Source organism: Aythya ferina (assembly GCF_964211825.1).
Source record: "Aythya ferina genome assembly, chromosome: 16".
Lineage (NCBI taxonomy): Eukaryota > Metazoa > Chordata > Aves > Anseriformes > Anatidae > Aythya > Aythya ferina.
In genome coordinates this window covers 1,091,407-1,115,594 of record NC_140315.1, presented here as the reverse complement: position 1 = coordinate 1,115,594, position 24,188 = coordinate 1,091,407, and the positions used below count along the sequence as shown (strand labels likewise).

The 24,188-nt window shown below is 66.1% G+C and overlaps 4 protein-coding genes across 4 annotated transcripts; 2 read left to right on the top strand and 2 right to left on the bottom strand.

Annotated features, from left to right (window-relative positions):
- Positions 1 to 542: 542 nt before the first annotated feature.
- Positions 543 to 1,491, bottom strand: NRSN2 (neurensin 2). Its single transcript, XM_084538047.1, has 2 exons — positions 1,132 to 1,491; positions 543 to 1,012 (listed from the first exon to the last, which is right to left on the bottom strand). The coding sequence occupies exons 1-2, from the start codon at positions 1,303 to 1,305 to the stop codon at positions 626 to 628; spliced, it is 561 nt and encodes a 186-aa protein (XP_084394173.1). The 5' UTR covers positions 1,306 to 1,491; the 3' UTR covers positions 543 to 625.
- Positions 1,492 to 4,859: 3,368 nt separating this feature from the next.
- SOX12 (SRY-box transcription factor 12) lies at positions 4,860 to 7,862 on the bottom strand. The gene has a single exon (XM_084537909.1). The coding sequence runs from the start codon at positions 7,163 to 7,165 to the stop codon at positions 6,197 to 6,199; it is 969 nt and encodes a 322-aa protein (XP_084394035.1). The 5' UTR covers positions 7,166 to 7,862; the 3' UTR covers positions 4,860 to 6,196.
- Positions 7,863 to 8,937: 1,075 nt separating this feature from the next.
- On the top strand, positions 8,938 to 16,176 carry LOC311445431 (uncharacterized protein C20orf96). The gene is made up of 10 exons (XM_084537522.1): positions 8,938 to 9,113; positions 9,409 to 9,520; positions 9,850 to 9,992; positions 10,592 to 10,750; positions 11,225 to 11,324; positions 11,745 to 11,902; positions 12,031 to 12,132; positions 12,832 to 12,915; positions 13,203 to 13,321; positions 15,793 to 16,176. The coding sequence occupies exons 1-10, from the start codon at positions 9,072 to 9,074 to the stop codon at positions 15,863 to 15,865; spliced, it is 1,092 nt and encodes a 363-aa protein (XP_084393648.1). The 5' UTR covers positions 8,938 to 9,071; the 3' UTR covers positions 15,866 to 16,176.
- Positions 16,177 to 16,696: 520 nt separating this feature from the next.
- Positions 16,697 to 19,595, top strand: REM1 (RRAD and GEM like GTPase 1). The gene is made up of 4 exons (XM_084537638.1): positions 16,697 to 17,217; positions 17,429 to 17,511; positions 18,426 to 18,630; positions 18,784 to 19,595. Exons 1-4 carry the CDS (start codon positions 16,902 to 16,904, stop codon positions 19,059 to 19,061), a joined length of 882 nt encoding a protein of 293 aa, XP_084393764.1. The 5' UTR covers positions 16,697 to 16,901; the 3' UTR covers positions 19,062 to 19,595.
- The last annotated feature ends 4,593 nt before the right edge of the window (positions 19,596 to 24,188 follow it).

Here is a 24,188-nt window from a genome sequence, read left to right as displayed (position 1 = left end):
CGCGCTCCCCGTCCCCGCTGTCCCCACGCCAGCGGTGCCACCGGGCTGGAAATAACCCGGGGCAGGAGGAGATCCCGGTGCTGCCCGGGCACGGTGCCCCCCCCCGGCAGTGCCCTGGGGCCGTGTTTACCAGCGAGGCCGGGGTTATTTTTATCTTGCTCCGACTTCCTCTCCGGGAGCAATTTTCTGAGCAGCACTCGCAGTCCTGGGGGAGGAAGGCACCAAGGCACCGGTAGAGGCCCCCCCGGCGCTGGCTGCCCCCCGGCCCCTTCCCCCAGGGCTCGGTGGGGCTGGGGGGACAAATTGGGGGGCCTGCGAGGTGGGGGAGGAGGATGGGGGCTGGCTGGGATCTGGGATGGGATCTGATGGGGCTGGGGCCAGCTGGGATCCGCTCTGTGCTGGGGGGCTGCCCCCACCCCATCCCACCCCACCCCACCCAAAACACACCGGCCCAAGCATCCTCCCCGCTCCCTCCCCTGCTCCAGGGGTTGACGCAGCCGCAGCACCTGAGCCAGGAGCTTTCTCAGCACCTTTACTGAGCCCTCCAGCAGCCGGGACACTGCAGGGGGGGGGGGTCACCCCATGGGGTGCAACCGGGTGTCCCCCACTGCCCCCAACCCCAGCCTCACGCCTCCCTCCGGGGCTGGACGCCGTGGACGCAGGAGGCACCGAACGGCACGGCCGGGGGGCTGGCGTGGCGCAGGCTGGGGGAGAGCTGCTGCTCCTCGTCCTGGGGGCACGGCGGGACCCCCCCGGCAGGGCTCAGCACGCAGCAGAGCAGCCCCAGGGCGCTCAGCACCGCGGCCGCCGCGCACAGCGCCAGGCCCAGCAGCCGGCACGCGCCCAGCGCCCGGTTGTAGCGCGCTGCCCGCGGGTCCAGCACCACGAAATCCTCCTCCCCGATGCCGAAATCCTCCTCCCCGATGCCCTCAAGCTTGGGGGGCACCAACCAGCCCGTGGCCAGGGTGGCCGCCCCCACCAGGACAAGCAGGGTCCCTGTGGAGAGGCTCACCTGGGGACAGGGGATGGGGCTGGGACACCCGACGGGGCGCGGGGTGGCCGGGGAGGGATGCGCCCCCACGCAGGACAGGGAGGGAAAAAGGATGTTGGGGGGATAAGGGGGGGTCTTACCTTCCAGATAACGGAGGGCCAGGTGCCGGGGGGCCGGGCAGATGAGGGTTCAGCCCCAACCCCGTCCGGGCTGGCCCTGGTGCAGTCCTCGTAGAAGAGGTGGAGGTAGGAGCGCACCCCGTACCACCGCCCCTGCGCCACGCCGGGGCCACGGCCGCAGCTGCAGGCGGGCATCGGGCCTGGGGGGAGCACAAAAGGGGCAAGGGGGGGGCAACCCCACAGCCACGGCACCCGCGGGGCTGAGCCAGGTCCTGCCCCCACCCCAAAACCCCAGGGGATGGGGGATTGGTGATGGCCGCGTGCTCCTGGCTCGTTTTGGGGAGCACCAAGAGGGGACCCCAAAAGCTGCCCACGTGCTCAGGACGGCGAGGCCACGTCCCTGGGGGTACCGGGGGCATCTTGGGGCTTATCCCATGGGGTTTCGCCAAGGGATGGAGTTTGGGGGGGAATGTGGGGGGGTGATGACTGCCCCCTGCCCCATCCTGGGGTGGCTCCAGCCCCGTGCCGGCAGGATCAGGCCCCGCATCAGGCCACCGGAGCCACCCAATCGCCGGTGATGGGGAAAGGAGGGGCGGTGGCAGGGGTGGGGGGGGGACACAAGGGGGTCACGGCCACCTCCGTGCCCCCCCAAAAGGCACGGCAGCCCCTTTGGGGTGACCGCCTCGCGATGGGGCACGGCCACCCCATCCATCCCTCCCGCCACCCCAGTGGGGCATTGCCATGGGAACTGCCTGCTCAGCCCCTTCGTCACCGTCACCGCGGCCCCGCAGCGTGTGCGGGGAGTGGGGGGGGGGGTGGGGGGCGACGCTGGGACCCTTTCGGTGCCGGCTGCGAGCTGAACAAAGCCCTGAGCTGGAGAGGGCCTGGGGGGGGGGGGCTGCCCCCATGGCTGGGGACATCCCGGGGCCACCGTCCCCATGCAGCTGCAGGGTCCTTTGTGCACGCAGGGGGTGCCGCCTGGTTTTGGGGGGGATACCCTCATCCTGCACCCCCCCCATGCACCCCAAAACAGCCTCCCCCCTGCCCACACCCCCCCCTGCTCCCCTCTTACCTCCGGGGGGGGGGCTTCAGCGCATCCTTCCCCGTCCTGGTGCCGTCACACCGGTGCTCGCCCTGCTGTCCCCGAGGGCTTCGAGGCAGCGCCGGGCACCGCACGGCTCCCGGGGGGGGGATTTTGGGATGTCAGGGAGGGGGGAGCAGGGACAGCAGGTCCCCACTGCGTGGCCAGGAGCTGCCACCACCGCGTGAGTCAGAGCAGGGCCGGCGGCGGGGGCACGTGGCTGCGCGGCAGCACCGGCCGCTCGGCGAGGCCAGGATGCGCCCACGGGCACCCCGCTGCCCCCCAGGGTGGTCCCGGACCCCATGCAGGAACCCGAACCCGTGGGCTCAGGGAGGGAGAAGGAGGGGAAGGGGTTGCTCTGCCAGGGCCTCGGTGCCACCGGGATCACGGCCGGAGCCCCCCGGTGCTGGTGCAGCCCCACAGCGGGTGCTGCACCATGGGGTGGGGGGCACAGCAGAATGGGACCCCCCCCACGGTACCAGTCCTGGGTGGGGAGGGGATGGGCAGGGAGAGGAGGGGAGGGGAGGGCAGGCGGTACCCAGGGATGCTCCGGGCGCTGCCTTGTTGCCATGGCAACTGCTGGGTGGGGGGGAGTGACGCAAGCATCGTGTGCCCCCCCCCCCATGGACCCCTTTTGGGGCCAGATCAGGACCCACCTGGATGAGTGGAGACCCCATGGGGGTCCCGTGTCCGGGCAGGGTGAAGCTCCTGCAGGGTGGGGGCTCCCGTGGCTCAGGGTGGGAGCAGAGGGGGCGCTGGGGGAGCTCGGGGTCATTTTGGGGTGCCCTGGGTGGGCAGGGGGCCACGGGGACCCCACAGGGCGCTGGGGGGGAGCCGCTGGGAGCTGGCACCCGGAGCAGGGAGGCGCGAGGCGGCGCAGCAGGAGGCGGAGGCGCGCGGAGCAGACCACCACACTTTATTCCATAGTCACAACACCAGGAGAACCATTAGCCGAGCTTCCACAACACCGGCCCCGGCCGCGGCTTCGGGCCGTGCCCTGCTCTGCCAGGCCGGTGCCCCCCCCTCACCCCCACCCCCAAAACGCCAGGTACAGGACCCCTCACGAACACAGCACCAACGGGAACCCCGAGCGCTCGCCGCGGCTCCGGCCCGCTCGGCCGCCGCCCGGGCGGCTTCTTTCCTGAGAGAGGTTTGGTTTTTTTATTTTTTATTTTTTTTTATTATTAATTATTTATTATTATTATTTGTCGCTAGTGATGAGGGATGGCGCAGGCACACTCGCTCGCACACGCGCGCGCCAGCCCAGCACCGGGCAGCTGGGGAGGGGGGGGACGGGGCTCGGCGGGACGGACGCGGGGGGGGCTCTAAGCACTACGACCACACGGCACAGAAAAAAAATCCACCACCCACGGCCACCACGCGCCGCTCGCCCCGCCGGACGCACCCCACGAGGGAAGAGGAGAAGGGGGCACGGGGACGAAGAAGAAGCAAACGGTGTTGTGCTTGAGCCTGCTCCTGAGGAAACGCCCGGCAGCGCCCCGGGGATGCGGTCCCCCCATCCTTGGGCCGAGCAGATGCGGGATGGCAGCCCCTCACCGAGCCCTGCCGGTACTGGGGGGGCTTCAGCTCCGCCACGGGAGGGGAATTTGGGGGGCTCCGGGCAGGGCACGAGCACCCTGAGAAGGCAGCGAGGTGCTGGGCGAGAGCTGTGCGCCGGGAAGCCCTTGAGCGGAGCCGCGGGTGCCCGCGAACCCCAAACCCAGCTCGTTTGGGGGGACAGGAGCGGGCTGGGGGCGCCGCTGCCCCCCCCCCCAATATTTGGCTTTGCTGGGAACGGCCTGGATGGGGGTACCCGGGGCTGGTGGGGAGTTGTTGGGGGGGGACAGGGACGCGCTCTACACGGGGAACACGCGGCTGGGGCGCGGTGCCCACCTGCCTGGGCAGGCTCCCACCGCAGCGGGGGTCACCTAAACACCGTGGGTAACGCGACGCCAGACACACACACACGCACGGCTACCTCTACACACCTACACATCGAGAATGCTGACGGCCGGGGGGCTCACGGGAGGGGGGGTGGCTGGAGCAGAGCCCCCCCACACACCCCCCGTAGCCACCCGGCACCGGGGCTGGAGGACACCGGGCGCCCTTGAGCAGGGACGGGGACGCGGCGCTCCCTGCGGCTCCTCCCATGCTGGGGGGGCCGTGCCCGTGCCCACCCGTGATGGGGACGTGGGGGGGGGGTCTGTGAGCAGCCCCCCCAGTGCTCCCCGTGGAGGGGGATGCTGGGGGGCTGAGCTGCACACAGCTGGAGGATGGGGGAGCCCCAAAGCGGGGAGGGAGCCCCAAAGGGGTTGGAAGCCCCAAAAGGGGGAGAGAACCCCAAAAAGGGGAGGGAGCCCCAAAGAGGGGAGGGTGCCCAGCTGCCCCAGTAGGGCCAGGGGGGCTCCCACACCTCCCAGAGCCCCACTTGGGATCTGGGGACCCGAGAGGCTGCTTCACGCCTTGGTCCCTGCCGTGCCGCTGCGGGACAGGGCTCAGAGCCCCGTGCGGCTCCTCTGGGCGCTGCCAGCCCCCGTCCCTGGGGGTTTGAGCACCCGGGGTCCCCGCCGCCACCACCCCAAACAGCTCAGCCCTCCCTGAGCGTAGCCCCCCGGCCCTTGCAGCCCCCTGCCCACCCCGCCGCCCGCCGGCACCGCGGCCACGTGCTCGCAGCAGGCAGCGGCAGGAGGCGGATCGCTGCGGAAAGGAGCCATTAGGAACAGCAAAGAAAAAAACCCGGCTGGGGGAGCCTCTGCGGCAGGACCTGCCCTGCTGGGAAGCTCGGCGGCGGTGCTCTGCGGTGGAGCCCACGCTGGCGGCACGGCCGAACCCAGGGCGCACCGCGGAGCGTCGCCGCGCCGGAGCTGCCCGCACCCCGCAAACCCAACCTCACCGCTGCCGGCGGCCCCGTTCGGGTGCTGGTTTAAGGCAGAGCTCCTGCAGAAGCTCTTCCCGCAGCCCTGCCTGCGTGCTCCCTGCTGGCACAGCACATGGAGGCCGGGCACGGTGGGATCAGGCTCTGCTCGGGCACAGGGAGCAAGCCTGCGGCTCCAAGGGTGCCCCCACGGGTGCTAAATCCCAACTGGGGCTGCCCCGGGCATGGCTTGGCCCCGGCCTGGGCTCGTCGCTGGCACCAGGGTGTGGGGTGGCTCCGGGCATGGGTTCTTCCCCCGCGGCACGGGCGCCTCTGCACGAGTGTCTGGAGAGAGGAGGAACTCAGCCTCCCCGCTCCACGTGCGGATCACGTGCGTGCAACTTCGCTCTTCCCCAAACTGAGCGGCGGGGAGCGCGCGCGCCGCGGCCAAATCGCAGAGAGAGCGCCGGCCCCGCGGGATCCCCAAAATCCCAAAACCAGGGACCCCATGAACGGGGCACCCCAAAGAGGGCTCTGCCTTGCATGGGCTCTGCCAGCCCGGAAAGCCCCGGGCGCGGCGTGGCCGCCGGGAGCCCTCCCCAAGGGCTGCTACGAGGAGGAGAAAATTGAAGACGTGCTTTAAATGCAGCCAAAAAGCAAAAAAATAAATCAAAATGGGCTGTTCCCCGGGGTGCACGGCGGGGGTCGAGGGATGGGTGGGACCAAGGCTGGCGTGGGTGCTCCCGCTGCCCGAGAGGGAGATGGGAGCACCGGGAGCAGCTCGGTGACAATGAAACCCCCGTCGGACCCTCGCCTGTCACGGGCAGGGGGACACGGCGGGGAGCCACAGGGCCCAGGGCGAGGGGTCGCGGGGCGAGGAGCAGCCGGGCTGCAGCCCTGCACCACGGCGGGCGGAGGAGGAGGAGGAGGAGGAGAGGGAGGAAGAGGAGTGGGTGTGTGCCGGGGGGGATGGGGGGAGCAGGGAGCTCTGCCTTCCAGCGGCTTCAAGGCAAAATACCTGATTCCTGCATGTAAACAGCTGGTTTTGTGTTTGTTTTTTTTTTTTCCTGTTATTTTTTTTTATATATGACCTGATTGTGGGAAAAAAAAAAAAAAGAGAGAGAGAGAGAGTTACCTGCAGAGCGCGGGACTCAGTAGGTAAAAACCAAGTCCGAGATGCTGGACATGAGCCAGTCCCCCGCGATCATCTCCGTCACCTCGGGCGTGCAATAGTCCGGGAACTCGAAGTGCGAGGAGCCTCCCCGCGGGAACAGGTCCAGGTCCTTGTCGAAGCCGCACCAGTCCAGGGCGCTGCAAACCGTACTGGAGGGGGCCCGGCCGGCCGCGACGCCCGGCAGCTCTTCCTCCAGCTCCTCGTCGGAGGAGCTGAAGGAGGAGGGCGGCGAGCTGGCCGACATGGGCGAGGGCGTCCCGCTCTCCGGGGACGTCCCCGGTTCAGCACCGGTGGTGGTGACGACGGTGACATCGGTGGTGGTGGCGGCGGCAGCAGCAGGGCTGGGGGGCGCGGGGGTCTCCGTGGGGCTGCGCTCACCGGCGGGCACCGGGGGCCACGCGGCCGTGCCGGGAGCCGCGGGGCAGTCCTCGGCGGCCACCTCGGCGTCGGGCTCCGATTTTGGGGGGCCGGCGGGGGTTTTGGCGTGCTGCCTGCGGCCGGCGGCGACGCGGCCGAGCACCGAGGGCTTGATCTTGACCGGGAGGCGCGGGCGAGTGGCAGCAGCGGCGGCGGTGGTGGCGGCGGTGGCGTTGGTGGCACCCACCTTGCCCTTTTTCCGCGGCCGGTACTTGTAGTCGGGGTAATCGGCCATGTGCTTGAGGCGCAGGCGCTCGGCCTCGCGGACAAAGGGGATCTTCTCGGAGTCGTGCAGGAGCTGCCAGCGGCGCCCCAGGCGCTTGGAGATCTCGGCGTTGTGCATGTCGGGCCACTGGTCCATGATCTTGCGGCGCTCGTGCTGCGACCACACCATGAAGGCGTTCATGGGCCGCTTGATGTGCCCGCTGGGGGTCTTGCACCAGCCCGGTTCCGACGTCCCACCCGGTACCGGGGGGCACGGCTCCCGACGCCCCTCCGCTCCCCGGCCCCGTGCGGCTCGCTGCACCATGCCGCCCGCCGACACCGACACCGGGCTCCCCGCTGCTGCTCCGACACCGCCACCGCCTCCGCCGCCGTTTCCTCGCCCACCGCCGCCGCCGCCGCCGCCGCCGCCCCCCCGCCGGCCGCTACGCCCCCATTGTGCCGAACGGGAGGCGGCGGCGGCGGCGGCGGGGCGGGGCGCAGGGGGCCGCGGAGGGGCCCGGGGGCGCACGGCGGGGGGCGGCGGGGAGGAACCGGGGCCGGTGGGAGCCCGGGGAGCCTGCGGGGACGGGGAGGGGGGGGCTCCGGGAGGAGCCGCACCGGCCCCGGGATGCTCCGGGATGCTCCGGGGTGCTCCGGGTCGGATCGGGGATGCTCCCGGTTGCTCGGCACTGCTGAACGGGGATGCTCCGGTTCGGAACCGGGATGCCCCGGGATGCTCCGGATCGGACCGGGGATGCTCCGGGATGCCCCGGACAGGACCGGGGATGCTCCGGGAGGCTCCGAACCGGCCCCGGGATGCTCCGGGGAGGCTCCGCACCGGCCCCGCCGACCGGGGCTGCTGCTCAATCGGTTCCGCCGATGCCTCCGGTGATGCTGCGGTGGCGGCGGAGGGGCCGGGGGTGCTCGGGGGCGGTGCGGGCAGCCCCGGGAACCGCCCGCCCCGCGCCCCCCGGTGCCTCTCTTATAGCCGCCGCCGCCGCCGCCGCCCCGCCCCCGGTAAACACGGCCGCGAGGGGCTGTCAATGGCGGGCAACGCCCCCCCACCCCCCCCACCCCCCTACCCGGGCCATTGGCCGTGGGGCGGGGGGGAAACGGCGGCGGCCGCCAATGGGCGCCCACCGGAGAGGGGTTGCTGGCGAGAACGGCCCCGGGGCACGGCCCGGTGCCCCCCCCGGACACCTGCCGGTGCTCGGGGCTGGGCAGGGCTGACGGCCCCGGATCTGCCCGGTGACCGCTGGTGCCTCCACACAGGCGTCCCGGTGCCCCCCGGGAGCCACACCCGGGATCCCCGGTACCCCCCGGTTCCCCCACCGGGGTCACCGGGATCCCCGTTACCCCTGCTCCCCCCCCCCCAGGTCCCCGGTCCCTCCCCGTGCCCTACCGGCACCACCCGCAGCCCCCACCGGGGACCCCCGGGACCCCCCAAACCCCTCGGGACCCCTCCGGGACCCCTTCCCCACACACACACCGGGACCCCGGGACCCCCCCACCCACCCCCCCGGGGGCCCGGAGCCGCCCCACCGGCGGCGGGAGGGGGCGGCAGGGGGTGAACGGGCCCTGCACGGGCTGAGGGCAACGGGGCTGGCTCGGGTCCGGGGTCTCCTCCCTCCGGTGGGGGCACCGGGGGGCGGCGGAGGGGACGGGGCCCGGCACCGAACCGGGACCGAGATCGGGACCGGGACCGGGCCGCAGGGGGGGCAAGGGGAAGGCCCCTCACAGCCAGGCCCAGCGGGCCCCGGCCTCGTAGGGCCCAGCCAGGCCCGGTGGGGCCCGGCCCGGTTCCCCCCCCACTCCCCCGGGCCGGTCCCGGTCCCGGTCCCGGTCCCGGTCCCGGTCCCGGTTCCGGCCCGGTTCCGGGGGCGGGGCGAGGCGGGGCCGCGCCCACCAATGGGAGCGCGCCGCGGCCCTGTTGCCTTGGAGACCGCGGGCTGCCCGGCCGAGGGGCCGCTCCCATTGGCTGCCGCCTCGGCGCGGGCCCGCCTCAGGGCGCGATCCCATTGGCTGCGGCGCCGCCCGCTGTTGCCGTGGCGACAGCGCCCGAGCGCGGCCTAGGCCCGGCCCCGAGCCCCGAGGCCTGGCCCGGGGGCGAGCAGCGGGCACCGGGCACCGGGAACGGCCCCGGGGGGTTGGGGGGAGCCCCGCGGGGTCAGGCGGAGCCGTAGGGCCCGGTCTCGGTGCTGGGGGCTCGAGTGTCCCGGCTGGAAGCGGGGATGGAGCCAAGGGGCCTGGTCCCGGGGGAGCTGAGGGGAGCGGTACGTGCCCGGTGCCCGGTGCCCGGTGCCCGGTACCGGGGCTGTGGCACTGAGGGCACCGGGGGGAGCTGAGGGGAGCCGTGCGGGTCCCTGCCCGGTGCCGGGGCTGTGGCATTGCAGCCGTTACCTCAGCATCTCCCAAATGAGCCCTCAGAGGTGTTGGGAAGGCGTTAACGGAAACCTCCGAGCCCGGCAGGAACCGGGGATGGGGGCGGTGAGGGTGAGGCCGGAGGGGTCTCAGCCCACAAACTGCCCCTGACCCCCCCCCCCATCTCCTCCCTTACGCCGCGTTCAGGGGCGCAGCAAGCGGCAGGAGGCCGAAGCACAGAGGGGAGCAGCGGCCCGCGAGCTGAGCCTGCCGCCGATCCCCAGCGAGGACAAGAGGAGAGGGGAGAAGAAGAAGCCAGGTTGGGAGAGATTGCCCCGGTGCGCTGCCCCCCCAGTGCCACTGCTGCCTGAACTCGGTGCTTGGGGCTGGGAGCCACAAAAAAAGGTGGCTGAGAATAAAGAGGGAGAGCTAGAAAAGGCCAGGGAACGCTCCGAGGCTCTGTAGGTTCCACTCCTGGGCTCTAACTCCAAGCTGCTCCCGCTGGGGCTGCAGAAGGTTTGAATTCAGTCCCTCAGTTCTTCGTGTTTCCCTCAGCAACACACGACAGGAGAGGGTAGATGGAAAGCGTTGAAACCGGGCTGTGAAATAAGGACAGGGCTTTTTTTTTTTTATTTTTTGTTTCACCAGTTACATTTACGTCGAGTAAAAAACCACCCCTGCCTTCGAAGAAGCCGTTGTCCCAAGAGAAATACAGAAGTTTTACCGAGAAGAAGTCAGCGCTCAAGGAGGCTGAAATAGCTGAGGCGTTGGAAGAGATCAAAATCACCACGGTACATGCAACAACAAATAGCAGGTGCTGGGACGGAGGGAGCAAATCCACACAGTTACCCAGGTTGCCTTTATGGAGAAAATTCTGGCAGTCTGAGTCACTCTTGCAAAATGGCACATGTTTATTTATTAATAAACGAGAGGTAATTATGCTGCTCTGCTCAGGGCTGGCGAAGTGTAACCTTGATGTTGCCCATTAAGAAAACTGAAGAGAAACCAAGAGAGAACTCAGACTGTGGCAGGAGGAGGGAGGAGATTTAGGAAATGGGACCCGTTAGAAAAGACTGTCAGCCTCAGATTTTCTTATTCTGGCAAAGAGAAGGTTGGGGTGGGGGACGTGACCGCAGTTTTTTAGTAGGGAAAAGGTGGCTATAGGCAATCAGCTGGTGGTGAGGAGTGTGGGAGCAGCACTGTGCTGTGGGGGGGAGGTCAGTGCCTTGGCAATGAGATTGAGGGTTGGATGCGTGGTGTTGGGACAGTCAGGGCCTCGTTGGTGTTACCGTGGGACAGGAACGTCCTGGGGATGGCAGATGATGGTGAGAAAACTTGAGGCGGGTGGGACCGATGGAATCTGCAGCCCTTTAATCCACGATTCCTGTAGGATCTGACCAAGCAGAAGATAAATGCCATAGAGGAGCTGAAGCAGCGCAGTGCCCACCTGGAAGAGGCCAACTGCCGGCTGATGAAGGACATCCAGCACACCGATGCCAGCACTGCCAAGCAAGCCAGAGACCTGCTGCAGCAGTACGAACAGTTTCAGGTGAGGTTGTAGGGTTAATTAAAAGGCCCAGACCGGCAGAACACAAAACTTCCCACTGTTCCTGTCAGTTCTGGGGAATGGCCAGGCGCTGCGTGGTCGCTTCCACTGCAACGAGCGTCACTGGAGCAGCGCCGGTGCTGGGGGGAGCTCTCTGACGCCCAAAGACCCCATCAGGTGCTCTTGTTTTGTGCCTGTGTTTTAAAGCCACCAGAGTTTTGTGGCTGGCTACTGTCCCAGGCATCAGTAGCCACCCCTGTAACAGCCCAAATACATCCCTCCATGGGGAAGGTGGCTCCTGGAAGCACCGAGACATTCCCACAAGCAGCTTCCATGCATGAGCCAGCACCAGCCACAGCAATGGTCTCATCTGTGTGGCTAACACAAGCAGTAGCACGAGAGGAACATTAGGGATGCTGCAGGGGGATGTTTCAGAGCTCTGTAGACTTACCAGTGACTGGATTTGTCTCTGTGCAGATGGTCAAGGCAAAGACACAAACCGCCAGTCAGAACAGACTGGACACAGCGAGGGCAGAGCTCCGGGAAATGGAAAAAACAATGGAAAAGAATCTGGGAGGTGAGTGGCTCTCATGACAGTGACGTATGGCCTATATAACCACCTTCCCTTTGCTTTCCAGTGGTCAAAGGCATTGTGCCGATGCTACAAATGCCAAACTATTCCATTTCTGAAAATTAATCCCCTTTGCTGCAGGGGGATAATCCTCCTGTCAGGAGGGGCAGAACCCCATGACGCCCATCAGCCTAAGAGGCTGGGAAGAGTCTCCTCCTCGGCAGCTCTTTGCACCATTCCAGGCAGGTTCTGGCCAAAGTGGCCTGATTTGGGGTGGCCGTTCCCACTGCTCACGTGGCAATCTGTAATCCAGTTCCCTTCCCACATGGTGTGCTCAGCCAAATGCAGGGCAGGCTCATCGGCTCGGTTCATTAGTGAAATTCTGGAAGCCCTGGGTTGACATTTTCTGCTTTGACTTTCCCGCAGAGCTACAGCAGCAGCTGGATGAAGCCACATCCAACGTACAGGTTCTCCAGGATGAGCTCGGCGTCCTGCGGACCTACACGGACGTGCATTATCCCAGACAGGCTCTCCGGATTGTCCTCCTGCTGTCCGACATCCAGAACCTGAAGAAGCAGCAGCAGGTGCTGAGACCTCTCCTCCCTTGCAGCGTTGCTCTGGGGGCTGGAGAGGGCAGGGGAGGAAGGAACAGGAGCTCAGAGTTTGTCCTGCTTAACGCTCCTGCTGTTCCTGTGCCTCCTGCCGCCCTCAGGATGAGATAGACAAGACAGAAGAAATGGGGAAGGCCGTCCTGGAGGAACTGGAAGAGAAAGCACGGCAAGAACAAGAGGAGCTGCTGCAGAAAGTCGTGGAGGTAGGTGGAACTACTCCGCCGTCTCGGCAGGGGGAGTCGGTCTGTGGGAGCCGCGGACAAGGCGGGGGCTTCCAGACGTTGCCCGCTGGCAGCAGCAGCGTGCAGCCAGCACACAAAGAATCACCGAGCATCGCTGCTCCTGCCTGACGCGCTGGACGGGCACACGAGGAGTCCCTCCGAGTTGCTGCCCTCGTCTGAAGTGACAAAATGTTCTCAGGCTCGCTCCTGAGAGCTTGCTGCGCGGAGGTGAGCGCGCTGTGACCCAGCGTTCACCCTGCTGCTAGGCTCCCTGCTTTACTACATTATTTAGGTGGGGACTTAGCTGCTCAGCTGTGACGCTGCTGAGGCAGCGCACGGATCTTTGTAAATTCATGAGGAAATTATCCTGCGTGCAGCACGGCAGAGCAGGGGCTGCTCTCAATCTGCAGAAGATTTTACAGGTGAATCCGTAAGCACAGGTGCTATAAGTAACCCAAGCAATATTCATAAGTTTTCCCAGGGAAACTGGACTGGATTTATTGAGTTCCTCAGCCTTGTTCTGTCATCAGCCCAATGGGACGAGCTGGAACCCAAACCTTACCCGAGCAGGAGTTATTTCCTTGAGGAGTAATGCATCCAGACACAACCAGAGTTGGCATCTGGCAGTGGCAGGGTCTCATGCTGGCAGTTACCGGGGGTTTCTTCTCTTCCCCTGCACAGGAGGTGTTGCTGCACCAGGATGGCCTGAAGCAGCTGGTCATAAACAACCACGTGCTGCGATGCGAGATAACAAGGCAAAGAGAGGTGAGGGGGCGGGGGGAGAACCACCACGGAGAGGCAGAGCCAGCCACCCTCAGCCCTTGCCCTCAGAGAGGATTTTGTGCCTCTTGGTGGTGTGTGGGGCTTTCTGCTTCCACTGGAGCCAGTGAGCTGTAAGGCTTCCTGAAATACCTGCTGGACTGCTCGCCCTCAGCATGTCCTGTTAGGGGCTTTCTTGCGTGAGGGATGGTTTCAAACTCTGCTGGTTACAAAAACTTTAACCACTGCTTCTGTTGCAAAATGAAGAATGTTTAGAGATGTAATTTGTTCAGATTATTAAGGACCTGGAAGAGGAGATCAGCGAGCTGCAAAGCAGCATCCAGACACTCCGCCAGCGTGCGAGAGACCCGAGAGAGGTGATCTTTGCTGATGTTTTCCTCCGCAGACCCAAGTAAGTGAGGCTGCTCAGTGGGCGTGCACAGAGCTTTCCCTATGGCCTTGACCTGCAGAATTCTGTGGTGCTGAGCGCGAATAACCTCAGCCCAAGCACTGCTGCAGATCTCACCGACAAACCTACACGTCCTGGGACAGAAACTCGCAGCTTACAGGCGTCCTGCCCTGGGAGATGGCTGCCAGGTCTCCTGGTGTTGCCTAAATGCAGCTAGGGAACAGCCTCCCTAACAGCAGTGTGCTGGCAGCTCCGGTCACATCACGGCTCTCTTCTGGGTTTCCTTTTGTCCATCCTGTAAATGGGGTTAATTACCAGCTGCAGGAAGAGGCAGAGCTTTTCAAGGCCCTTCTGACTACGATGAGTCTTCCTTTATTGTTCTTTTCCCTCTCTGGCTGGGAAACCAAACTGAGGGGAGGTGGCCAGGCTCCTGTGGAGCATCCTTGTCCGGGCAGGTCCTACCCATCTCAAGCTGCTTTGCTGCTGGGGTGAAACAGCACAAAGGAGAACAAAGGCGGGCAGCCAGTCCCCTAATATGTAAAAAAAAAACATCTCAGAGGAACGGGTTGGCAGCAAAAAGGCAAAACTTGCTCTTTCTCCCACTCTTTCCCTGCCCAAGCTCACCGGGAGCTAACGACCCCCGGAGCAGAGGTTGTGGTGAGTCCCTGCTCCCATTTCCCATTGTTATGACGTGCGAGGAGAATCCTCAGCGCGCATCGATGGGGAGAAGGCCCTGCCAGCTCGCTCACGGGGCCGCTGGGCTCTCCTCTCCAGGGACAGGGGACACACTGGCCAAGTCCGTAGGCTGAGGCATACCAGCAGCCCGCTGTGACGAGTTATTTTCCACCATACCCACGGCAGGGAGCCCGCCCCACCGAGCAGCAGGCCCCTGGCAGAGGGCTCCTGCCCAGAACTCAAATGCTTTGGAGCTGCCGAGGTGCCTCCGCTTCCTGTGCTGCCCAGGGGAACAAACCTGTGAAAAAATTGGCCAAATATGCTTAAATCTTGAGTGCGGTGTAGCCCGAAACCCACAGTTTTGTGCAGAACTGGGTGCATGTGCACCTTTATTTGCTGCAGCTGCCTGTACACAAGGTATAGACGAGCCACAGATGCTCACCCAGCAAACTGCTGGTGGTGCAAACAGCAGAAGGGGCTGGAATCTCCCGTGCTGGGCTGCCGGGGGTGTTAACGGCCAGCCAGGTAGGGCTGCAGCGCTGCAGAGGCGTGATGTGGAGCAGGAGGAAAGCCTGGAACACGTCAGGAGCCCGTGGGGGAGGCGAGCGGCTGCGTGATGGATTAGCACGACTTAATTTTTTTTATTTTTTTTTCCGATAAAAGAATGATAAAAAGGGGAATTAATTAGCCTCGACAGCTGGTGGGGCTGGGGTTACTGAGGGCGGCTGGGAGAAGAGTTAAAAATAGCAGGAAGGCCCAAGTGGAAAGTTTCTGTAACATCACAAGTCAGGCATTTGGTGCTTACCCGCCCTGACAGGCAGGAGGCTGTGCCAGAGCCCTCGCCGCCATCTCCCCGCCGATTCCCACTGACCTCCCTGCAACTTTTCACACGGCTTCAGCAGCCGTTCATTTTTCCAGTTAACCCTCTGCTTCCAGACGCTGCCTTGGCTTCCTGAAAGCAGGACCAGGCATCGCCTGTGCTCGGCTTGGAAGCACGAGGGCAGGCAGGAGCGTGGGATTGTTGCTGGCCCTCCTCGGGCTCCCCGTGTGCTGCACCTGTGAAGCACGGAGGAGCTGCGAGGCCCCTGCACACCCGTGTGTGTCTGCATTTGAGTTCTCCCTCTTTAAAACTCCTTTTTTAAGCCTTTTTTTCACCTCCAGCTCCGAGCCCTGCACTGGAGTGGCTCCGGACGCACAGTTTGTCCCTGGGGCTGACGCAGGCTGCCGAGCGCACCTCTGAGCGAGCCCAGCTTGCTGTGTTTGTCCTTTCTGTGCGAGAAAGCAGATGTGCCTGGCTGCCTGATGGGCTTTCTCAGCTTCTGTTTGTCGTTCAGGACTGACAACGAGGGGCAGCTAATTCCGTTCCTTCTCCGAGTCCCAAGGGTGAGATCTGGCTGCCGTTGGCTGGGAAGCGGAGCTGCGCTCTGCGTTGTGCTGAGCAGGGGCTGAGCACCACAGCCCTCACCTCCTGCTTTTGTTCACTGCTCCCCCAGCTGTGTCCTGCTGTGTCCCCAAACAAGTCCCCGGTCCCTCTGCACTGACACCAGTGTGCCCCAGGGACACGGGGCGTCGTGCCAGCCACCTCCAGCCCTCTAACAGTGGGGCCGTTGTAGGGCACGCAGGGAGCCTCTGAGCTCCGGGTGGGCTGCACAGAGCATCAGGGGAGTCACCAGCCTCGCGCCCTGGCCTCACAGGAGCTTCTTCCCCTCCTCACACCGGGCTCCTGTGCACCAGTCAGAGCACGGCTGCTGGTTCCTGCTCTTCCCCTTGTGCCTCACCTCTCTCCTCTCTCTGTTCAGGTGCACACCAGACACCGAGGTGATCCTCAGCATCCCCACAGAGGAGGCAACGTTCCCGACCTCGTGCCTGTGACCATCGGGCTGCAGCCGTTTGGAAGGTGCAAACCCTGCAGTAACAGCAGCCCAGGAACCTTCCCCAGCCCTCCTCACCCCCCAGCACCATCGCTACCCCCCGGTGCCATGGGGGCAGCACCAAAGGGGCCTCCCCGTCGCGGTGCCGTGACCGGGAGGGGTGTTCTGGGGTGTTCTGAGGTGCCCCGGGGTGGGCACGTCCCGGTGCAGGGCCTGGGGACCCGGCACGGAGCCACCCCGGAGCCTGTGCGGGTGCCAGGTCCTGCCTCGGGTTCAAATAAAAACAGCCCCCGCGTGCTGCCCCGTTCGAAACACGCCTCCGGTCCTGCTGTCCGTTACCGGCTGCCAAACAGGGGCAGCGGAGCCTCCGCAAACCCCGCTCCGGGGGCAGGCACCGGGGCAGGACCGGGCTCGGCTCGCTCCTTACTTGGCGAAGCGGCGGGGGCCGTGCGCTGCCCCGGGCAGCCGCGAGATGGAGCCGGGAGGGGACCGGGCGGGGGGCTCGGGGCTCGAGGGGGTCCTGCCCCGGGTGGGACCGGAGCGTGGCGGAGCCCCCGGGCAACGAGGACGGGACGGGACGGGACGGGGCTCCCGGGCAGCCCCGGTGCCGCTTTCCCCCCCCCCCGCTGCTCCCCGGAGCCCGAGGGGTCGCGGCCGGGGGCACCTCGCCCAGCCCCGGCACCGGGAGCCCCGCGGGGGCCTCGGGGACCGGGCAGAGCCCCGGGGGTGCGGGTGGTGGACGGGGAGGGGGGGGTCGGGCAGGGGAGGGACCGGCCGCGGCGGGGGCTCCACCTCCCGGTCTTTAAAGCCTCGCCGCTCCGGGGCCGGGCGGCGGTGCCCAGGAGCTCGGCGGAGGTCAGCCCGGTTTGGGGAAAATTAGGACCAAACCGGGACAGGAGACCGGGACCGGCGAGGCCGTGCCCGTGGCCTCGGGGCTGCAGGCTCGGGGAGCTCCGGCGGAGCAGAGGGGCTGCCGGGGACCTCAGGGAAGCGGGGACCCCTTGGGGTTCCCGACCCCGCTGCCCCCGGTGCCGCCGATGACCCTGAACACGCAGCGCGGGAGCAAGAGCCCGCTGCGGAGGAGGGCCAGCACCCCTCTGCCGCGGCCCGGGGCACCGGCTGCCACGGCACAAACCGAGCCCGGGCACCCTCAGCTCGGCCACTCGTCCTCGGAGCCGGGCGGCAGGGCTGCGGCACCCCGGGGCAGTTGGTCCTCCGAATCCTCGGGCTCTTCGGGGTGCTGGGAGCCCCAATACCGCGTGGTGCTGCTGGGGGACCCCGGCGTGGGCAAAACCAGCCTGGCCAACGCCTTCGCCGGCGTCCAGGAGCGGGATCTGCTGGAGCAGCACGGAGGTGGGTGCCCCACAACCTGGCGGGGACCCTCAGTTGTGGGGTCGCTCGCCACGGGGCCGGGAGGAGGTGGAGGGGAGGCGGCTGCGCCCCGTGCTCGGAGGGAGCCCCGTGCGAGGCCCGGAGGAGCCCGGTGGGGTCGGGGGGGCCAGCGCTGGGTCTCGGCTGCCCCGGGGAATTTCCACGCTGATCCAGCTCTCCCGGTGTCTTGCAGAGGTGGCCTACGAGCGCACGCTGTCCGTGGATGGCGAGGAGACCACGCTGCTGGTGATCGACGCCTGGGAGCCCGAGCGCAGGGTACGCGGGGCCGGGGTCGCTTCCCCGGGCTGGGAACTGTGCAAATCCCCGCTGCTGGGGGGTTTGGGGGGGTGTGGGGGATGCTGTGTGCGTACAGCTGCTGCTTCGGGGTCTCTGCGCTCTGCAGACGTCTCCCCGGGGCTCTCCTGGCTGCGTCTCAGAGTGGGACAAGCCCAACGGGCAGGACGGGGCCCAGGGTCCCCAATCAGCAGCCATAAAAGCAAATTTCTGGGGTCAAGGAACCCCCGATGGGGGCAGCCATCATCCTGAGGTCAGCCCTGTGGCCAAAGCGACAGCCTCGAGCTTCCCCTGCCTGCCAGGGAGGGTGCCCGGCACATCCTCACCCCTCTCTGGCTCTCCCACGGCGAGGCACCGGGAGCGCAGGAGCCGTGCGGGTGCCTCGGGGGGGAGAAAGGAGCTGCGGGGGGGGAGCGCAGTGCCAGCGAAATGCAAGGAAACGGCTTGGAAGCGGGGCTGAAGGAGCCAGCCGGGCAAATCCACGTGAGGCAGCGCTGGCAGCCAGGGCACGTGCTCAGCTGGCAGAGCCACGGCCCCGCGAGCCTGGCACGGGGCGTTCGTTTGTGCTGCTCCCTGCCAGCAAGCCCAGCGCCACCGTGCCCTGCTCCCCGAGGGCCACCCCGGGGCTGTGGGTTTCCACAGGAGTCAGGATCGATCCCTGGGAGCGGGGAGGGAGCTGTGAAGGAGGAACTGTGAGCCACCCCAAAAGCCAGGAGCTTTTAAGCTGATTTAGCAACGGGGCCACACGTCTCCTGCCCATGATGCAGGGGCTTTTGGGGTGCACTGGCAGGTCCCATCTGTGCCGGGGTGCCTTGCTGCACCCCCCCCAGAGCAATTTGGGATGCCGCTGGCCCCCGCAGCGCGGTGACATCCCCTTCCCCGTGTGGTGGTGGCAGGGCGAGGAGAGCTGGCACCGCAGCCACTGCCTGCAGGTGGGGAACGCGTACGTCATCGTCTACTCCATCACCGACCACGGCAGCTTTGAGAGCGCGGCGGAGCTGCGCATCCAGCTGCGCAGCATGCGGCAGGCCGAGGACATCCCCATCATCCTGGTGGGCAACAAATCCGACCTGGTGCGCTGCCGCGAGGTCTCCGTTGAAGGTAAGAGTCCCCAAAACCACGTCCCGTCTCCGTCCCCGTGCCCCGTCTCCGTCCCCGTGTCCCCTCCCCGTGTCCCGTGCCGCGGCTTCTGCTGCGCCCCCGGAGCTGGGGGTGCCAGCGGGGCCGTGCCCCCTCCCTGCCCTCCCCTCGCAGAGGCCCGTGCGTGTGCCATGATGTTCGACTGCAAGTTCATCGAGACGTCGGCGGCCCTGCAGCACAACGTGGCCGAGCTCTTCGAGGGGGTGGTGCGGCAGCTGCGCCTGCGCCTCGAGGGCAAGGAGCCCGGCGCGCACCCCGCGTCCGTCCACAAGCGCAAGGAGAGCCTCACCAAGAGGGCCCGGCGCTTCCTCGACAGGCTGGTGGCCAGGAACAGCAGCAAGGTGGCCCTCAAAGTCCGCTCCAAGTCCTGCCACGACCTGTCCGTGCTCTGAGAGCCGCCGCGGACCCGTCCCACCGGACTCGGAGGGGAGGTTGGGGACTCCCCTGTGCCAGCAGCGTGGCCAGCAGCTCCCCGGGTGCACGGAGAGACCGCAGGGGCCGGAGCGATGCTGAGGACACGGAGCTGTTTTAACCGGTGCTGGTGGACACGCGGGGTGCTCCAGATCCGGCCGCTACCCCTCCAGGAGAGGGGCTGAGCGGAGCTGGGTTCCCCGAGCTGCGCGTGTGGGACGGGCACCTTGGGGGTGGGAGCCCGGCTGCTCCGTGCTCTGGGGGGCCCGGTCGTGTCCCTGCAGGGCTGGAGCCGTGCTGGAGGCTTCCAGCAGCTCAGCAGGTCGTGGCACTCGTCCTTTGTGGGGCAGGAGGGGGTAGGAGGGCACGGCAGCAGCACCCCCGGCCCCTCTGCGCCTGGGTTTTGCGCTGCGTCTCCCCTGGCGCTGGCGTTCTTCCGACCCAGGATTTTCTGCTGTCTTTGTCCTGGTGCGATGGGGAAACCCCTGCACCCACTGAATAAACGCCGTCGGGGATGTGCTGCTCTGCTCTCTGCTGGGTCCTTGCCGTGGGGAGCTGCGGGCTGGGGGTGCGCGGCTGGAGCCGAGCACGATTCCTCGACCGGGGCCCTGCCTCCTGCTGCAGCCCGAACAGCTCAGGGCAGGGAGAGCCTCAGCCTCCAGCCAGGCTTCCTTCAACCACCATTTAGCCAAAATCTCGGTCCCTTGCCCAGTGGTCGCAGCACCACCCCCAGAAACAGCAGAAACCCCTGGCCCCCTGCACCTCCCTGCACCCAACCAGCTCCAGAAAAGCCCCTGGGAAGGGCTCAGCACCAGCCCCGGTTGCTGAGGTGCAGGTTTTGACCCCCCGTGCGGGATTCAAACCCCTGTGGGAGCCACAGCCTGGGCTGGGAGCCAGGCCCTGGGCAGCTCTTGGTGCCCTGGGAAGGGGCAGAGGCAGCAGAGGGGACGTGCTGGGGCGCAGCGAGCAGCGAGCGACCCCGGGCACCCGTGGAGGCGATGCCGGAGCCGGTTGTTTTTGGGCTGAGCGGCCGGGACGCCGCGGGGGAGCCAGCTCGGCAGCCCCGGGCCCGGCGCCAGGGAGGCTCCGCGGTGCCCTCCCTGCCTGGCTCGGGTCAGGAATTTCCACTCGTTCCCCATCCCCGGCTCCGTGGCGGGCACGGTGGAGCTGGGGAGGAACCGAGGGGACGGGAGGATGGCGCTGCGCCCGTCCCCATGAGGGGTTCGTCTCTGCTCCTCGTCCCGTCAGCGGTGCCGGTGCCGGTGCTCTCTCCTCGCTGCTGCTCTGGCTCCAGCCCCTCTGCCCGGGTTATGCCCCGGAGCTCCCCGTGCCCCAGCTCCCGGTGCTGTGGGTGCTGCCGGGTTCTTGGGGCTGCACGGTGTCCGTCCGTCCGTCCTGCAGCTGCAGCCGGCGTTTCCTGCAGCGGGAGGCAAGCGGAGGAGGATTGGGGGGGGAGTGGGGGCTGCAGGATGGAAAGTTGGCAGCCGGCAGCGAGGGGAGTGGAAAGAATGAGCTCAAACCCAGAAAAATGCGGCCGCGCTGGAGGGTGGGAGGAGAGGCCAAGGGGGGGGGGGGGGGGCACGGCGAGGAGCTGGGAAAGGGAGGGAGGGAGGAAGGAGGCGCTGGCGGGGGGCCAGGGGCTGCCTGCGGCCCCCAGCTTGGCCCCCACCTGGGCCAGGTACTGCCAGGGCTCGGCGGCTCCAGTCCCTCCAGCAAGAGCTCTCGGGGCTGCCACCTCCCTGCCGGTGCCATCGGTCCCGGTGTCACCCGTCCCAGCACGGCCAGTGTCCCCAGTGCCACCTCCCCCGGTCCCAGCTGCTCCCCGGTGCCGTTTGTCCCCGTGCCATGCCCCCGGTGCCACCCCGGGGAGCCACCCGTCCCAGTGCTCGCTGTGCCCATCCACCAGGTCCTGTGCCCGTCCCCAGCCCCTGGGGCACACGGGGTGCCCGGTGCTCGATCCGCAGCCCTTTTGCTCATCTCCCACTTCTCCAGGGTCTGCTGCCGGGGATGTTTTAGGATCAAGGGCCTGCACCCAAAGTGTTTCCCCCCCCGGTGTCCCCGTTTGTTGCCAGCACGGGGCCGGAGCAGCCTCCCCGGCACGGGGTGAGTTAAAGGCTGGCTCGAGCGTGCGGCAGCGCATCTTCTCATGGGGAGCTGCCAAGAAAAGCAGGAGGGGAGGAGGGCGGCCGCTTCCCCGCGCACCACGGGGCCAGGTCCTGCCCTTGGTCCCCGCAGGACGGCTGGGAAGTCCCTCCTGCTTTCCCAGCCGGAGCCGCTCGCGCAGGAAAGCCCCACGGAGGCTGCGTGGGGAGCAGCCCCACAGCCAGGTCCCCGTTTCGGTGCCCAGACCCCAGCCCCAACCCAGCGCTTGCAGCCCCAGCACCGGGCCGAGGGCACCCAGCAGGGAGCTGAGGCACCCGCAGGAAAAGCTCACAACCCACAACCTCGGGGCTGCTTCGGAGCGGGGCCGTAAAGGTCTTTTGAAGGGTTTTTTGATAAAAGGCTCCGCCGTGGAATACACCAGAGCGTGAGCATTTCTGCTGCTATTTTGGGTTCTGTCCTAACAACGTGCGGGGAGGGCAGGAGCAGCTCCCAGCCCTGCAGCCTTCGGTTCGGGCTCTCCCCAGGCTCGGAGGCTGCCCCCGTTAGCCTCAGTCCTGCCCGGGTCCAGCTGATATCACAGGCAGAGATTTTCCTGCAAAGAGGGGCTTGCAGAGGCCTCCTGGGCACAGGGCACAGGGCACAGGGCACAGCACCTTCCCTGCCTCCTCCCGGGGTGTCCCCGAGGAGGCATCCCCAGAGTTTGGTGCAAAAGGAGCAGAATTTGACACCCTGCCTCCCTGCACCAGCACCCAGGGCCGTGCCCGGTTTGGTTGGGTTCTCACGGGATGCTCAAAGAGCTTTCAATAACAGGGACACAGCCGAGCAGTGGGGACACGTTTCTGCTTCCAGGGTGACAGGGAACAGAGGTGGAGATGCTGCTTTTGCTCCTTGACTGAAACCAGATTCGAAGGATGAGCCGTGAGGGGTCCCTGCAGAGGGCTCCAGGTAGCAGCAGGAGCTGTCCCCAAAACGTGCAGCGCCCAGAGAGACACCAGGGCGTGCGGGGACTGATTTAGGGGACGAGCAGGCACCTGAAGGCATCGGTGAGGGGCTAGTATGGGGGTTTTTAGCTTTTCTATGGCCACCCGGGGTCTGCCTCCCGTGCCATGCCGCAGGGTGGGACACGGCGGGGCACGCTGTCCCCATGGCTGCGTGCTGCTGACCCCGGTGCTCGTCCTTCTCCTTGTGGGAGCATCGGTGACACCGAGAGGACAGCAGCCTGGGCAGGAGGCCAGCCCCGGAGCAAGGCACATCGGTGCTCCCGAGAGGCCTTCTCATCTCCTCGCTGCCTGAAATACGAAACTATGAATCACCCCAGGTCCTGAAATAGATTCATTACTTTTTTTTTTAAGAGACAAATATGTTTAAAAAAAAAAATGTAAAAGCGTGCCTTGTCTCCCTGCTGTGCTCCCTTCCCCTGACCACAGCTCGGCTCCAAGCCAGTCCCCGGGCCGGTGGAGGCGTTGGCTGAGGGGGGGCCCTGCTTGCACCACCGTGGGGACCCCTTGCAGCCACCCCAAGGGGAGCCCTGGGGAGCAGGCAGCCAGGTGGGGACATGGTGGGACCCCGGCGGTGGCACAGGGACACGCCGCGGGTTCAGGAGGTCGATTTCCCCACGTAACAAGATGCAGCGGTCAGAAACTGCTGAGTTTACAGAATTTACAGGCTGCGGGAAGGGTGAAACCCCGCCGCACACAGCCCGGAGCTGCTGCTTTACGCTGGGTAAAGCCTCGTATCCTGCAGTGACTCGCTGCGAGGGACCTCCTGCTGCTGAAAGGCAGGGGCAGCACCGCTTAACCTTCGTGATTTAGGCTTTGCTGCCGAGCAACCTCTCCTGCCAGATGGAAAGGACACGTGCAGGTAAACCTGTGTGTACCAGACCTGAGAACCAGCCGCTTCTCCCACCCCGAGCAGCCCCAGGATCCACGGAGCGAGCTGGGGACCTCGGTGATGGGCACAGGCAGCATGATGGACCACAGGACACGGCCGTGGTCCCGTACGGGGTGAAGGAGATGTGGAGTTGGAGGAGGCTCGGTGACACGGCCGGGCTGCCGGCAGCTTGAGGGGGAAGGAAAATTCACAAGGACCACGCGTTGCAGCCAATGTTCCAGCAGAGCCCTGGCCCCCCTCCAGCAGCACGGAAAGTTTGCTTTCATTTACGAGGCATTTTTACACAAGGGCTGTTTGCCGCGTGCAGGTGGGCTGGGAGAGGACAGGGGATGGCACAGCAGGGCCACGATCCCTTGAGGGGGATGCGGGAAGCACGAAGCACAACAAACCCGGGGCTGGACGCGAAGCCTGAGCCCCAGACCTGAGCCACACGTGGTGCAGACTGCGGAGCTGTCCCGTGTCCCGTCCCTCTCCCTCCCTTCCAAAAATGCTGTCCATACTTAGGCAGCCACCGCCGCTCTCCCCTTCCCAGGCAAAATGTCAGCACAGATCCTCAGCGGCGGGGTAAACAACGCCGGGCTGACACAGCGCAGCGGCCGAGCACCAGCAGGCGCGTGCCATCCATCAGCGGGATCCGCCTCGCGCCGCGGGTCCTGCGGCCCCAAAACCGGCACGGATTCACGGACTGTCTGCTTGAAGGGACCCACGGGATGGCTCAGTCTGACCCCTTCATCCTGCTGGTTTTGGGAGGGCACCGGCATCGCCCCGGATCCCCCATACCCCGCATCCAACCCACCCCATGCCCCTCATCTTCCTCCCTGTCCCTCCACCCTGCAGAGGCTGCGATGGTCTCCTCTGTTCCCCAGCGAGGAAGGAAATGGAGGGATTTGGAGGTAAATCTGGAGGTAAATTTGGAAGCACTTGGAGGTACATTTGAAGGCATTTGGAGGTGTATTTGGAGGTATTTGGAGATAAATTTGGTGGTGTATTTGGAGGTAAATTTGGAGGTGTATTTGAGGTAAGTTTGGAGGTTCATTTGGAGTTACTTGGAGGTATTTGGAGGTCCATTTGGAGATATATTTGGAGGAATATTTGGAGATGTATTGGAGGTACTT